This window comes from Capsicum annuum, chromosome 5, assembly GCF_002878395.1.
Source record: "Capsicum annuum cultivar UCD-10X-F1 chromosome 5, UCD10Xv1.1, whole genome shotgun sequence".
In the NCBI taxonomy this organism is placed as follows: domain Eukaryota; kingdom Viridiplantae; phylum Streptophyta; class Magnoliopsida; order Solanales; family Solanaceae; genus Capsicum; species Capsicum annuum.
In genome coordinates this window covers 89,894,614-89,912,180 of record NC_061115.1, presented here as the reverse complement: position 1 = coordinate 89,912,180, position 17,567 = coordinate 89,894,614, and the positions used below count along the sequence as shown (strand labels likewise).

At 30.6% G+C, this 17,567-nt stretch overlaps 1 protein-coding gene across 1 annotated transcript; it reads left to right on the top strand.

Moving 5' to 3' along the window:
• Positions 1 to 4,878: 4,878 nt before the first annotated feature.
• LOC107872482 lies at positions 4,879 to 6,551 on the top strand. Its single transcript, XM_016719163.2, has 2 exons — positions 4,879 to 5,142; positions 5,252 to 6,551. The coding sequence occupies exons 1-2, from the start codon at positions 5,059 to 5,061 to the stop codon at positions 6,119 to 6,121; spliced, it is 954 nt and encodes a 317-aa protein (XP_016574649.1). The 5' UTR covers positions 4,879 to 5,058; the 3' UTR covers positions 6,122 to 6,551.
• The last annotated feature ends 11,016 nt before the right edge of the window (positions 6,552 to 17,567 follow it).

Here is a 17,567-nt window from a genome sequence, read left to right as displayed (position 1 = left end):
TACTAAAAAAGGAGATGGGAAATATTAAAAGATATTCTGGAATTTTGGTCTTGTCCTATCCCTATAATGACACGTGTATTTCTATAGCAACATTGCTATATAGGGAAAACCCCGCTATAACATCATGTCGTCAGCCAAACCCTAAGATTTTAATTTATGAAATTTTTAACATGTATTTTCCTATGCAAGTTTGCGATTATATTACCGATAAATATCATACCCTATATAAGTCGAGACATTTTGTAGTAATAATGGATTAGGTCATTACACTAACTATCTTTATGATCCTCTTTTAATGATTTCAAATGAAGGGAAAAATAATTAGTGAAAGGTTAGTGAAAGGCAATTGAAAAGTGGAACTTAAAATAAAACTTGTGCTAGGTGTTGGCTTCCATGGTGATCGGAGAACTAGAAACAGTTGCAAGCTACACGTGATGCAAAAGGATCTATTTTGGCATCATCAAAAAGGGGAATAACACCGGGTTACAACTTTGTTCTTATCATGTATATTATGTGTATGTTTTGATAATTGAAAAACCTCATAACTGGAACCTGGTCCATGTATGTTTGATTATTACTCATGTTTCATTGATTGTATAACTTATTCTAAGGACCAGTTATCTGAACTGGTGCCTAGTGTGCATTTTTTTGAATGCATGCATTTATCTTATGTGTTAGTTGTCAAATTCTTTTTTTGTCAATGTCAACATGTTAGTGGAAAAATTTTCAGTGGTATTTTCTGGCATCCACCAAAGTGGAAATTTCTCTACTAATGCTCATTATATATAAATACATTATTCACCAAGAGAGAAGCTTAAGCTTTTGCACGAATCCAAAAGAATGTTTCTCAAGTAAAGGCCTCACTTGATATTACAAGACTCAATAATTTAAAAACTCTCTTTCTCAAAGTGATATATGTTTTTTTCTAGGTTGATTGAAGTTTTGTGTTAATCTTACAAGTGCAAACTCACGTCTTATTCTAGAGATTTCAGTGATTAGTTTGTTTAACCTTTTTGTTCAAATTTGAGTTTTTTATAGCTAGAGGTAGATAATGGAGAGCTCACAATAGAGGTATTTTCAGAGTGTGTTGCAATAGTTTTATTGCAAGTTTGTAGGGATTAAGAGGTCAATTCCTAGATTGTAATCATCAAAGATTTGCTCAAAGTTTTAGTGAAGGTTTTTTGTGTAATTCTACTAGGGTAGATTGTGGTTTTACTCTCTTGAGTGAGGAGGTTTTCACGTAAACATCCCTTATCATTTATTTTACTGTCAATTTTATTTTGTTGTTATTCTTTGTTGATTTCCTCATACAAGGACCTGGTACCGAATCAGGTCTTAGATATAGTGTTGGATTCTTACAAAACATCATAGTTCACTAATGATTTTATTGAATTGGGAGGACATGGAGTTCACACTATACTCATTAGTCATTTGAAAATCTCAGACTCATTTTCCAAAGAACTAGTTCTTGCTTCTTTTACTAGAATAGTTTCTTCATATGTGACTATATGTTTGTCTCACAAATCCTTGAAAGTCTGAATTACCTCTTATTGTTCCTTAGTCCATTTAACATTTTTAAGATCAATTTTGCAATTGAATTCCCTTGTGGATTCTTTTGCGGTGACTACTCGAGTAGGTTACATTCATTTGAATATTATGACCCATTCTTAAAAGCTAGTTGCATTGATAGAGATTCCAAAAATTTTCAATCCAATAAGCAATGTTGACTGTTGAAATAGGGAGGTCCATTTTAGCGTCCATCTTGTAGAATGGTGCCATGAACTTTTTTATTTTCTATATGATTTTTCTTATGTGCTGTTAAGCAACAATACACTGAGAGTTTCTCTGATACAAATTAAAAGTCTAGAAGGGGTGAATAAAAATCTTAGAACTAGTTAACTGTTTGTTTGACTGGATTGACTTCCCTGAATGTTATCTTAACAAAAATGTATGGAAAGTGAGATGAAAAAATTAAACTAAGACAATTTTTTATATTTGTTAAATTAGTGATGTGGTGCCTCATCTAGATCCTTGGGTTACAAATGTTTCCTTTAGAGTTTCTTGAGAAATCGAGGTTACATGATGGTTTTTTCTCCAACTAAATCTGGATGTTAATCAAATTAAAACAGTGATACAACCTCTACTAGTATAACTCGTATTTACTCTATGTTTATATTTTTGATACAATTATAAACCGACTAGAGTACAAAGTTTTATGAAAGATAAAAGCAAGATAATATTTATGTTCAAGTGAAGTTGTGCAATTCCATATGTTTGTCTTGTTGGATTTTATAGTTCCATTTGTAGGTTTACTTTTTGCACTAAAAGAAAAAATCGAGGTTGTTTCTTTCAATCAAATATTTTTACTGATTTCTTAAAAGCTTGCCTTCTAAGAAGTTTGATTGATCCAAATTTCCTTTGCATGTTGGAGTGACATGATTTCTTTCCTTTTTTGATTTTTCTGTAACTTTACCTTGTATAGATTCAAAATGGATTAAATAATCATGATTATTTATTTGCGTGCTAATTTTTGATATCCACGATGGATTTGACTAGTCCTTCTTGATCCTTTTCCTTTCTTGTTCGTAATGATTGATTTGGAATTGATTTTCTCCCTTTTTGTGATATTCCTAATTTGTTGCCTGACTGTAAACGTCAGATTGATCTTTCGATGAATAGTGTTTCTATATCTTGTTATTTTTTTTGCTTGCAAGAGTACGTTGGATCCATTTTTTAAATTTATTTAGAAGAGTACTGATGCTAAGATATTAGACTTTTTTAATTTAATTTTCTATAAATTTATCATTATTGTAAGTCTGTATCTTTTTATGGGCTTAAATAATACATCTATTACTTTATTGGTAGTTTGCGAACTATTATCCAATTTTTGTAGTTAGTTGCATAAAATAAATTAATTTTATACATTCATTTGGTGTTTTTTGTCACATTTCCAACGGTATGTTTAGAAAATTATGTGGAGAATTGAATTTAGTATAGTTGGGTGTAATTACACAATTTGACATGTTTTGTTGGCCATGTAATTACTTGGTCAATCGGTAAATTGATGTAATTGGCAGGGGTGAATTACACTTTACAATTCACGGGGGAGAGGGAGGGGAGGGAGGGTGTGAATTGATGGTAATTATATGGTGTAATTACAACTTGGTAACCTTTTAATTTCTTTCTTTTATTTCTATTTTAATTTTTCTGGTTTTAATTTATTTTTATATGTATTATTTTAAATTCTTTCTTTTATTTCTACTTTTATTTTTATGGTTTTAATTTATTTTTATATGTATTATTTTAAATTCTTTTTAATTTTATTATTCTAATTTTTGTTAAAAAATATTTTTTTATTTTATATCATTTATATTTTATTTCCTTCTCTTTTCCCAAAACGTTACTTGCTATTTCATGCCTTTTTTGTAATACCTTTTTTATTTTTTTTATTTTATGTTATTTTTTCATTTATCATAATTTTTTTAGTATTCTAATTATTAAATTAAAGTAGAATTCATTGTTGAATAAAGTTATAGACTTACATTTCCGTTTCTTTGGATACATATTATGTATGTTATGTAGAAATTTGACAAACTAGTATTATCATAACTTTTTTTATTTTGAATTTTTAACTTATGTTAGATTTTCACTTTCAATTTATTTGTTTTACTAGTATTGACCTGATATTTCAAATTGCAATTCATTCATTTTTTAGCCAAAATTGATAGATTATCTTTTTGTCAAATATTTTAATAATTTTATGACATTATATTTGTAATATTAATTTTTTTCTCAAATACGTATTTCAGGATGTTCTTAAAAATCATGTACTTTTAATTTTTAAAATTAATTTAATTAAAATATACTACTTTAAAAAATATACATCATTTTTTTACAATATGAGATAAGAACATATATTTATTAATTGATATATTTCTTAAAAATACACACACACACCTCTGAATATTTAATTTACTATCATTCCTAAAGGCTCTTATTTATCGAATACAAATGTATAGTTTTTGATGATTAACTTTTATTTTAAAAATTTAATATAATCATTTAATTATACATGTGCAGTCAAACAGTACACTTGTAGTAATTACATTGTGCAGAACAAATAGACCATCTTAATTATTAGGTTGTGTAAATATTAGGCTGATAAATATTATCGAAGTAATTACACCAATTGCAATAATCAGGTGACTTTTCAAATCGACCTCAAGATTTATTTGTAATTATTACATTTTAATAATCATTGCACACATATTTTCATGGAATTTTAATCGTTTAATAAACGTGTACATAAAAATTAGTAACACGAAACACGCGCAACACATGTTTTCAAAAACTAATATATACTCCAACTGTTTCATTTTAGTTGAGCTTCTTTTTTAAAAATATTTGTTTCAATTTAGTTGTTTTATTGATGAAATCAAGAGAATTTTAATATGTTCTTCCAATAATACCCTTATCATTAAATGACAAAACAAGTTGTATATATATTCAAATTTATATTTTCAAAGTATAATTAACAAGTCTAATTGGGTAAAATAGACTCCTAATAAATATTTTTCTTAATGGGAGTGTTAAGTCTATAGGAGTCAACTAATATAGAAAGAGGGAGTATAAAAGCACTCTTACGGACATTCTATTTGTCTCGTAGGGCTAGTAACAACTGATTATGAATGCATACCAACGTAAAACAATCTTCTCTCGCTTTTATCTAAAGCTAAAAGTTTATTGACACCAGTTGAAGGATTTCAATCATCAATGATCCACAAAATTAGTCATCATATTAAATTACATAAAATAAAGCAATTGAGTAAGAGAAGGAAATTGCGATATATATTCTGATGGTTATCACAACTAAATGTGGGGACTCTTAACCGTGGAATTGCTATAAGTGATGCCAACCTCCAACTCACAAATAGATTCAACCAATTCCTCAAGATCTATCTTCATTTCTTCTACAACTTTTTTAAAATATTCGCAATTTTAATTCACCGACAAGGGAAGGTAAAATAAAAGTGACATGGAAAACTACTACATATTATTATGCATGTAAATCATGAAAATCTTTATTTTGTTTGGAGGATTGCCGAAAGATTGGTCAAGTGCAGTGTCCCATTTACATCGAAAGTAAATACTAAGAAAGCATCTCTTCCACCAAATGTTTGTTATTTCATTCTTTTAATCTGAATTTAGCCACGCATGCCATGAATCCCTTTAAATGGCATTCAATTTCCAGTTTCAGGTATCAAATTTAGCAACACAAAAAATGCAGAGACGTCGTCCATTATACACTTGTATCGCTTCAATCTTTGAAATAATCCACATTGCCTGCAGAAAAATAGAGGATTTTAATGGACCTATTGGATCATTAATAAATAAAATAGCTGTACGTATGAAGCATATAATGCCAATTTTATACGCCATGGAGTTTCAATGGTTATCAGTCCTCTCTTTCGTAGACAATTGTGCACTTACTTCAGAAATTGTGATAGAAAAGTTGTTTCCACCGTCGTCCAGATTGTTTGATAAGATCGATGAGCTAGCTTGCGTAGCAGAATGCCTACCAGGAAAATTTCATGATACCATAGAAAAGCTGCCTATGATTATTCATCAAGTTCCATTTCTTGATTGGGCACTGGCTCAACTTATTGCTAGGTTGAATTTCTGGATTTCGTGTTTGACTAGTTGGGGGTCAAAGAATGCTAGAGAAAAAGAGATAACGATTGATATGTATCACAGTGATCAAGATCTCGAAGAAGAATCAACAGTAAAAGACGTCAAGCATTTCAGCCAATTTCCTAACTTTGATGCGTCACAAGAACAATTCATGGAAAATGAAAAATCAGAATGTGGGGTGGGTGAGAAAAAGGTTCTTCGATCAGAAATTCAACCCATTGAAGAAGCAATAAGCCCTGCATGCTCATCAACTTGTGATCCATTCGAGGATGCGGTTTCATCTCCATTATTTGATTCCCATGAAGATGTAATTATCAAACCAATTGAAACTGAAGCGACTTATAATGTCAATCTTTGCAAGTATAGCTACAAGGAGATGCTAGAGAAAATGTCTGGGGAAAAGAAAGAGGAGAATTTGAGCATAGTTTAGTAAATGAAAATGTAATAACATGAAAGTAGCAGCATCGAGCAGTAAAGGGGACAGATGGAAGATCCGAAATTGCATCTTTCTATCACAAAGCTGGCACATGCATGAAATGAATGAATATTGCAGAGACAATCTCATTTCGGTTTCAGTTGCATAGACATGCATAATGAAGAAGAAATATATTGTAAGCCAAGTCAATTTTGAAGTAGAAAAGGCTTGTTCACTTGAGTGATTATGATAAAGGTAGTCGTCTAGTTAATAATTCTCACTTGCATCATCAAGTTAGGATTAAAAGTTTCCTCTTTAGTAAAGAAGATAGAAGTAAAGATGGGTGATTCTATTCTTTCTTTAAATTAGACAATATCTTTGAATGCGAGGAATATAGTTTCTGTCAGGTTCTTACATTCCATCCAAAAAAAGTGGAGACCATTAATTTCTCATTTTCTATCCGTCAATATATTCCTACTTTTCACTGAACTCATTATCCCCTCTTTGGAGATGTAAGAAAAAAATTTAGCATGGCCAATTTCAATAATTCCCACCACTCCTATGTTGGGGTCAAACTATTATTGATTAAATAGGATCATCAATTAATGTAATTGCAAGAGATGTACTAGTCAATTTGGGAAGACTTCTAGAAAGCCAATAATACTATTTTTTTTTAAAAAAAAAATCTTCATTTTAGGAAGTAGAGATATATGGCAGGCTTTAGGCAAAGATAAGTATTTTGAAGATGTAGCCGAAGCAACTCAAATATTGATAAAAATAGTTTTCAAATTGATTAACCAAATGTAAATTGTACTATATGTTGTTGTATTTTTACTCCAGTTTTATCTATTTGTATTCCTAAAAATTCTATTTGATTTTTCATAATTTCAGTTTTCTTCTCACTTAAACTTATTCCCGAATTTTCTAGTATATCTGTAAATTGTTCTAATAACTTTAAATGTTCTTCTTTTGTTTTTGTATATAATAGTATATCATCTATGTATACTATACAATTAGGTAATTGTTTAAAATAACTATCCATAAAATGTTGATATCTACCTGGTGCATTTTTATATCCAAATGGTAGTACATTCCAATCATAAAATCCTTGTGGTACCGTAAATGCGGTTAATTCCTTAGATTCTTCTTCTAACTTTAAATGGTAAAATCCTGATTTACAATCAAATTTACTAAAGTAATTATATCCTTGTATTTGTCTTATTTTTAATAACTTATTTGGTATTGGGTAATTATATGTCATAGTTTTTGCATTTAAATTTCTATAATCAATAACCATCCTACTTTTTTCTTTTTTTTTGTTCACTATGTTTATTTACTATAAATGCTGGACTATTATGTTTACTATTACTATTTTGTATATATTGTTTTTCTAATAATTTTTCTATGTGCATTTTAAATTCTTTTAAATCATCAAAATTATATGTTAATGGTTTTTGAGTTATTATGCTATTTTTATCTATCAATTCAATTTTTTATAGTAGTTTTATGTTTTTTCCATCCTTTTAATGGATCTTCACTATATAATTGTTCTAATTTTTTTCTTAATTATTTCTATCTTATTTATTGAAAATATAATTATTTCCTTTTTATTTATTGAAAATACGACTAGTTCTATTGTATCTTCAGTATTTTTTATATTTTTTAATTTTTGTGTAATTTTTTCACTCCCTTCTATCCAATCAATTTTCTTTCATATTTTATTAGTAACTCTTTTTGCTCTTACTTTCTGGTTACATGGTGTTGTAAATCACCAATCCGTTCTAATTATTATATGTTGTATAATTTATCTAAAAACGGCATTCCTAAAAGCATATCTTTTGATGTTAGCTCATAATTATATATTTCTTTTATTTTTAATATTTTATCCCATACTTGTGTTTTTACATTCTTAGCTTTATAAATAATTAAGATTCCTTCGTTATTAAATTCTTTAACTATTATTGGTGTCTTTAATTTATCCCATTTACTTTTTGGTAAACAATTATATCTACATAAATTAGCTTCTGCTCCTGTATCTATCATAGGCGTATAATATCTACGTTAATACCCTTCTACTACTATCTTCAATATACATATATTTTCATATCATATTAAAGCTCTTCTTAAGAATAATTTCTCTCTGTTGTATGTTATAGACAATTGTGTATATTCTATATTGTATGGTTTTACTTGTTCTAGCCATTTTATTCCTAATATTATGTCTGCTTTTTATATTTTTTTTCTTTATTTCAAATTCTATTTTTATTTTTCTAACTCCTATTGTTATTTTTTTTCTGCTATATTTTTGGTATTTATTAAACTTCTTGGTAGATCTGGGCATATATTATTATTAGATTTTATTTCCTCATTTTTTATTAGATATCTTACTATATAATTTTCTTCTTGTCCTGTATTTAAGAGTATTAAATATTCTTTTTCATTTATTGTTCCTGTTATGTAATATTGGTTTAAATTAGTTGTCGAACTTGTTTCATAACTTGTTCTTTTTGATGAACTTGATGATTCTGGTTTTTCATAAGCTATTCTTTTTGTTGTACTTATTCTATCATTTATTATTTCTAAATTTTCTTCTATATCTATGTCTCTATAACTATAATCATTATTATCAATTGTTTTTACAAACTGTTTGAAAGGACTTTCTATTTGTATTTTGTTAATTTTATTTTTTTCCCGTTATTTTATGTTTTGTTGTTAATACATATAGATTTTTACATCTTTCTGTAAATATTTTACTTCCTGGGATTAGTTCTATTCCTGATATTTTCCAATATAATACTAATGATTTATCTATATTTTTATCTGTTATTGCTACTGAATAATTTGCACTTATTATAAATTTAAATTTTTGGTATGTTAAATTTCCTTTTATGGCAGTTATTATATTTTTTTCTATAGGTTTTATAATTCTATCATCTGCTAGGTATAATTTTGTTGGTGTATCTATTCCTTCTCTAAAACATGCTTTATCAATATCTCTGTTCCTCCAAGGTGTACATATTTTATTGGATCTTTACTTTTTATATCGTTTATATATTTATTAATTATTCTTTTTGTTACTAGTGGTATACTAGCTCTTCCTTTTACATATCTACAATCTATTATATATTCTTTTTGACTTACTACGTAGTATTCTTCTTTTCTTCTACTAAATATGTTTTTATTGTTGGTATTTTAAATATTTTTTCTGCACTTAAATCTAATTCTTTTCCATTTATTTCATCAAATATATGACTATCAAATATTATTTTTTAATCTGTTTCTTCTTTATTTAAATATTCTTCCATTATTATTATTTTTATATCTTTTTTAGTTATTTAGCATTCAGAAAGTTATATCTTTCTTCAGAAGCAAACAAATAATGTCTTTCTTCTGAAGCAAATAAATAATGTCTTTTAATTAGTGCTTCATACATAAGTCATTCATTCCCGTCTTTTGAAGCATCATAATGATGGTTGAAAAGCCCGAGGAATATTTTCATCCCATATTTTTCTTTTACTTGTAAGTTTCTTCTATTATCTATCCTTTTTAATATACACCCTTACAAGCACATCTTTTGCCTATAAATACTTTGTGCTCGTACCTTTATTCTCGTTCACAAGAGTTGTTCCACTATGTTTTTCAGAACAAATAAGGTAATGTTGTTCTTATGCTATCAACTTCCTCTTCTACCATGGCTATCTTTTAGGCTCATGGTATGCTTTTTCCTCAACTCCCACCTTGTCCTTGTCTCTATCTTTAATTTCATTTTTCTCATAAACTACTAAGGATTTTTTCAAAAAGGGAAAAGAAGTTGGGAGTGAAGCTGAGGATGGGCATGGTGGTGTCTTTAAGAAACTCCCTTTACTTCATCAGTAGTCCTTGAATCTAGGACCACATCCTTTATGACTTTCATCTTGTCAACTTTTTGGTACTGATGAACTTATACAATCACAGTGCATCATAAATTTCTCCCAGTTATGAATTTCTTAGGGCTTAAAGTGTATCATTATGCCCTTTATCCTTGTAAGGCCTTCTTTCTCTGGAAATAAGATGCATATTCTTTGATTATGTTATTCTTTTCAGGCTATTGGATGTAATTTCAATTAGTAATCAATGAAATGCATCGAATTTCTTTTGTACAGTCATATTGTTTGTAGACTTTTATTATGAGAGCATTTTTTATCATCTTATATTCTTTATTATTTTAGGCTTTTTCAATCTTTTCATCTTGAATCAGTCGGCAAAACTTTTTGTTCATTTGCGCTGTTGAAGTTCACTTATCAGAAATGCTTTTTTGCTGCTCTTCTACTTTTACGTTTTCCTTTATAAGATTTTTCAAAGTAAAATGTTCTAGTTTAAAGTAATAATTAATGGTACTAACTTTCTTAAAACTCATATACTTTTCTTAATTTCTTCGTAGTATATCAGGGATGGGGTGTCATTACTCTTTCCATTTTTGAGGCGTTCATCATTTGGCAGAATGCGAAAGGTACTCAGAGATAATTGTGCCAAAATTTTTGTCATCCCTATTTTAGAGGATATGGAAAAGGACAACTTGATGCTTACCCTTTTGTTAAGTCTTCCCGTTCTTGATGGGGCAGATCCATTTGAAGAGAAATAAGTTTCCTATACTTCATTACACTGACTGAGCTTAGGGGATTCAGATCCACTTGAAGAGAAATAAGTTTCCTATGCTTTACTACATTGTCTGAGCTTTGGGATCCCCTATTGTTTGTACTTTATTTTTTATTATTTTTATAATTTCTTTAGTCTCTGTGACCTTTCATTAATACACATTTGTTGTTTGATCAATTTATTCTCTGATTTCAAATTTCAATTTTCCTTTCCAATATTTTTGCTTTATAAAAAAAGTTAGATTATTTTATGATTAACCTACTCAAATGTTTAGTCATTAGTTTTACTTTGGATTCATAGAAATTGCCTTTAGTATAATATTATTGAGGAATTTATACGTGAAGTTAATCATGGTAGTTTACTCTTCTTGTCTAGTATCAACTCTTTTTGGTTAACATTAGATCTTGGATTCATAACCAAAAAATTTAACAATCATTAAATAGAGCAGTATAGGACTAACTGCTCTCTCATCTTTATCCTACTACTAATTTGCTGCAGTAAAAGGAAATGGAAAACAATACATACTTGTTATACAATAGAACTTCTACAAATTAAAAGTAGCGACACTAAGGATATAAATTGGCCTGTTGGACTGCAATCTGCCACATTGCCTGATCCAACCTCTGATGTGCATATGCTTTATAATCTCCTTCAATACTTTGTCAACTTCCAATCTTCCCTTCTGAAACTCATCTTGTTTCTTTCTCTCGATATGACATAGACTAGTCAGTGACGGGTAATGAATTAGTAAAGCACTAAGGAAGATAAAACTTCGCTGAAAATAAAGGAACACACTGATTTAAAGGGGAAACCCTCTTACTCTATGAGGAAAAACCACGGCTTTCCCTCACAAGCTCTCCAAAATCCACTATAATCAACCTCTTGATTACAGACTTGACTTGAACCTAACTCTAGGTTCCTCCTTCTTGTAATAATTCTACTATAAGCTGAAGTTGACAACTCTACCAAGACTCCTCAACATTGATTAATGTTAATTAGTATCAAGCTTAGGCAACTCTACCTAAGCACTCTTAAAGAAAAAAATAAAGCATTACTCTTACAGTACGAGTAATTCAGTTACAAACCAATATCCAACTCAAGAACGTTTTCACTATCAGCATACTAAGACTAAGAATTTGAGAAAAAATTGAGTTTTTTGCCTTGTTCTCTTTTCACTCTTCTGAATTTGCAAAAACCAGTTGACAGATAAATATTCTTTTTCTTTTTTAATTAAATGATTATTAGAGCTAAAATGCAATTGGATCAGGTGTCCTAAATAGTATAAGCAACACCTACGCAGTTTGTTACACAAGAGGAAAAAACTGTACATACGCATGCCAGTTATATTGTTGCCTAGAAAATTAAGGGACCTGGTCCCTTGTAGTCATTTGCTCATCATCAAAACAACATACAACAATTTTGTCCCTTTTGATGATGACAAACCAACCACAGAGTTTTGAGCATCAACAAATTCATCACATTTAATCAGTGAGATTACCACTATTGAAGATAAATGTTACCCCTGTCATTTAATCATCATGCTTCCACCATCATACAACATAGAAACCTGGTCCCTTGTTGTTAATTTATAACAAAGATTACCAATCATCCTTCCCCTTGTCAATATACCTTTATACTTTTTTCTATAGCTCATCACAACCTAATCAGCCTTCCCCCCTGCTAATATGACTTTATACCTTTTTTGTAGCCTATCACACCCTTTTTCCTATCAACATGACATACATATCTATTTTCATTTACATCACCCGAAACAGGCCCCTACGACATGAAATTAGTATTTCCCCTTTTGGCATCATTGAAAAGTGAAAGTAGTAAACCAAAAGTAATAGTGAGAACAAGTTAGTTAACTCATGGACACTGGGGAAACATTAACATGAAGAACAACTTTAGAAATAAAGTAGAGCCAAATAAAGAGCCCAAAAATAAGAAATCATTTATATTTCACAGTTGAGGTATCATTGCAGTGTAATATTTACATTTCCTATTCCATAATAAAACCCATAAAGGTTGGAGAAATTAAAAAGATGGAGAATTTGGGGAGAAGGTTTGGAGAAGTAAGGCTATCTGATAGTGTAACAACTCTTTGATTAGCGTCCTAATATCTTTATTCAAGATCGGAACCTCATTGGTAACCTTCTTCTTGAGTTCATCATTCTTCTCACTCCTAAGTTCTGCAAAGACCCTTAGATCTTCCTTTGATTAGCATCTTGATATCTATATTCACTTTTTCTTGGGATCAAGTCCCTTAGAATCCTGGTATTTTTAGTAGAATTTCAAGATTTTACTCCAGAGACCTTTGTTTTCAGTCTTCCATTTTGTTTCTTGGTACCATCCAAACTTTCTCTTATGTTATGTGATAGCAAAATAAAATTTTCAGCAACCCATGCATCACCGGTCATTACACTATCAAAGGGATCATGTGTTTTCAGGGATGGAGTTTCACCAGAAAGGTGGGTGAAGAAAGGTTTTGTCGTTGGATGGTTAGGATAGTTGAGTTGAGCAGGGTCCATGGAGCTAATACTAAGATAAGATTTTTGAGAAGGATTTGTTTGATTTTAAATTGACTTATCTTTCTCTTTTTGGATAACGTAAATTTTCTGATAAGAAGGGAAAAGATACAGCTTTTAAGAAAAACATGCACATTTATGATACTAACTTGAGCGATTGGACCATGTCCCTCTCTTTTTTTGAGTGAATTCTTATTTTTGTGCATACCTTATCTATTTTATTCCAAAGTTGTTCCCATGGATGTATACTTGTTAAGGTATGGTACTACGTTATACTAATAAATACATACTTTACCAAGGATACCTATCTCCTAATCATAGCTAATTTTTATGGAGAAACACTGATTCATATAGTAGGTCAGGTCATTTTGATCAGACTTAGCTTCAACCTGTTCTTCACAAATTGTTCTTTGTAAAGTACCTTAGTAAAGATATCTGCTATCTGATCCTCAATCTTGAAAAATTTCATACAGATAGCCCCTTTCTCAACATTGTCTCTTAGGAAGTGATGTCTTACATCAATATGCTTAGTCCTCTTGTGTTGCACTGGATTCTTTGCCATATTTAGAGCATTTTTATTGTCATATATCATAGGGATAGTGTATGTGACAATACCAAAATCATTCATTGATGATTGATCCATAACAATTGAGCACAACAAGAAGCTGCATCCATATTTTTAGCTTCAGCAATAGACAGAGAAACTGAGTTTTGCTTCTTAGATCCGCATGAAGTTAAGGATGAGCCAAGAAAATATACCATTCCTGAATTACTTTTTCTATCTACCAAATATCCATCATAGTCAGCATCAACATATCTCACCAAGTCAAAATTGTCTCCTGAGGGAGAACATTAGATTAGGCCCCTTGTTCCCTTCAGATACCTAGGAATTCTTTTTGTAGCTTCCAAATAAGACTCTTTTGGGAAGGCTTGAAATCTAGCAAACATTTCTACACTGAATATAACATCTGTCTTGTTTGTAGTGAGGTACAGTAAGGATCCAATAATCCCTCTATACATTGTCTCATTTACTGAAGGACCTAATTTATCATTATCCATTTTTCTATTGGTTCCAATAGACGCATCTACTGACTTGGCATCTCCCATGCTATATTTCTTTAGTAGATCCTTAATGTACTTCACTTGATAAATCATTGTCCCCTAAAAAGTTTGCTTAATCTGCAGCCCTAGGAAGAAGCTCAACTCAGCCATCATACTCATTTCAAATTCACTCCTCATTAGTATTGCAAACTCTTTACATAGGGTTTCAGAAGTATCTCCAAAGATTATGTCATTAATATATATCTAAACAATCAGTAAGCTGCTACCTCTGGTATTTAAGAATAGAGAATTATCTATTTTCCCTCTTTTGAAGCCATTTTCTAGGAGAACCTTTGAGAGTCTCTCATACCAGGACCTTGGTGCTTGCTTCAAACCATAATAAGCTTTGTCCAATTTAAGAACATGACGAGGAAAATCTATATCTTCGAAACCTGGTGGTTGTTTGACCTAGACTTCTTTCTTCAAGTTTCCATTTAAAAAGTCACTTTTGATATCCATTTTAAATAGTTCGAATTCCATATATGCAGTGAATGCAACAAGAGTTTTATTTGCTTCTATTCTTATTACAGAGGCAAAATTCTCATCATAGTCAATCCCTTCTTCCTGGTTATACCCTTGAACAACTAGACTTCTTTGTTTCCATTAATATTTTCACTCTTATCTTGCTTATTTTTGTACACCCATTTGGTCCCAATAATTGTTCTGTCAACAGTCCTGAGGACCAGATGCCATACTTTGCTTCTTTCAAATGGTTGGAGTTCTTCTTGCATTGCATTGATCCAGTCAACATCTTTTAAAGATCTTTTCACATTCTTAGGCTCAATTTTGGATAAAAATTTTGAAAATATCATAATATTTTTGGTTTGAGCTCTTGTTTGGAATTATGTTTTAAATATGTACTTAGATTCTCAAGGGGATAAGAGGATTTCTACCTTAAGTTTTGCCTTTTGAGATTGATTCCACTGGGACCAGGTTCCTATGAATTTTGACTAGTTTTCTCTAGTTGTTCTTCCACTAGTGTTGGGATATATGACTGAGATCTAAGATCACCATCGCTTTTACCATTCTCATCTGCATCATTTATCCATTGATCATCATCTTTAACAATATCATCCCTTTGAACAGGAATGGGTTCTTCAACATTTGAATCTTCACCATCGCTTGAGTTCATTTTATTTCCTGACTCATCAAAGATCACATGAATACTTTCTTCAACACATAAAGTTCTTTTATTAAAAATAGTGTAAGCCTTGCTTTTTGAGAAGTAGCCTACAGACACTACTTCATCACTTTTGGAGTCAAATTTTCCCAATTCTTTCTTATTATTGTTCAACACAAAGTATTTGCACCCCAATGGTCTGAAGCAGTCTAACTTAGGTTTCCTATTAAATACCAGCTCAGATGGAGTCTTATTCAAAGTGAGTGAATCAAGCACCTATTAGTCACATAGAAGGTAATATTTATAGATTCAACCCATAAACTCTTTGGAAGACCACTATCAATCAACATAGTCCTAGCAATCTCTATGAATGTTCTATTCTTCCTTTCAACAACTCTATTTTGCTACAGAGTTCTAGGAGAAAAAAAACTTATGACTTATTCCATGCTCGGCAAAAAATTCAGCAACTTGAGAATTCTCAAATTCAGTTCCATGATCAGATCTGAATTTAACAATTTTGCAATTTAGCTTCATTTGAATTTGCTTGGCAAAAGCTATTAGAACCTTATATATTTCATCCTTGTTCTTATAAACATTGTCCAGGTAAACTTGGAGTAGTCATCTACAATAAAAAGTATATATTTATTCCCTCATCTACTTTGGATTTTAATAGGTCCGAATAAATCCATGCACAACATTTCAAGGGGTCTGGAAGTACTCACTTGCTTCTTCAATTTGAAGGGGGATCTGGTCTGTTTACCTTTAACACAACCATCACAAACTTTTTAATCTGGAAATCTCATCTTTGGAAAGCCACATACTAGGTCCATGGAAATTAACTTGTTTAACAAAGAGGAACTTACATGTCCTAGTCTTTTGTACCAGACATTAGCATCTTTATTTTGAACACTTAAACAAGTTAATTCCTTATCAACCATAGACTCAGATCAGATACATACATGTTTTTGATCCTTTTGGATTTAAGAATAATTTTTCTAGATTTCATGCTTGATATAGTATATCCATCAGAAGAGAATTTTACCTGATTTCCTTTGTCACAAATTTGAGATACACTTAAGAGACTGTACTTAAGGCTATTTACATAATACACATCTATAATTGCATGATGAGGTGATTTTTCAATCCTTCCAACACCTTGATTATAAATTCTTTTTACCATTTTCAAAAGATACACCACCCTGTTGAAGTGTCTTGGAGGAAAGAAAACAATCAATCCTTCTCGTCATGTGTCTTGAACAACCACTGTCCATAAACTAGTTTTTGCTGCAATCCCCTTTTGCTACCTTATTTTCTTCTTTATCTTAAGTAGTTTCCATAGGGAAAACAAGGAACCAGAGGTGATTTCCTTATCATCCTTTTCAGCATGAAACCATTTCCATACTCTTTATCTTTCTCAGATTTATAGGAGGAGTTTTCCCATGTAGTCAACACCTTTTTTTACTATACAGCTAGCTATATCTTTTCTTCTTGACTTTTTAGGATTTTGATTCCTTTTTTACATTGGGAAAGTCCTAATGAAATCTTTAGAACTACCACCTTTGTGAAAAATATCAAATTTGCCATCCCATTTTCTAAGCTAACTATTTTTCTTTATTGCTCTAGGAATTGTTATTGCTAGAAGAATAATATAATTGTATTCCTCACTTAAGTCAGAGACTAAAGCCTTCAATGTAAATGATCTCTCCCTTTTTTCTTTCTTCCTCTCTACTTCATTCTCAGTGATGGTATTTGCTTTACTTTCCCAGGATTTTGGAATAGCTCTACCAACTGTTGTCACTTTCTTATAAAAGGGAACCTTTTCTCCCTTTTCCAGATCAAGTGAAGAGCAATGATAACCAAAACACTCTAGGTGTGAACTATTTACAGTGAACTCACTCTGATACTAATTGTTGAAATCTTGGAGGTTGCACCACATAGTGAGGGACCAGGTCCCTCAAAATCAGTCATAGGAAATGAATCAGTAAAGTACTAAGGAAGGTAAAACTTTACTAAAAGTAAAGGAACATTTACTCCAGGAGGAAAAGCCATCGCTTGCCCTCACAAGCTCTCTAAAATC

Bases quoted from the DNA above. Each gene is read 5' to 3' on its own strand.
- LOC107872482 (XM_016719163.2), top strand. From the start codon at position 5,059: ATGCATGTAAATCATGAAAATCTTTATTTTGTTTGGAGGATTGCCGAA. The intron at 5,143-5,251 runs GTAAATACTAAG...TTCAATTTCCAG, and splicing joins GTGTCCCATTTACATCGAAA to TTTCAGGTATCAAATTTAGC.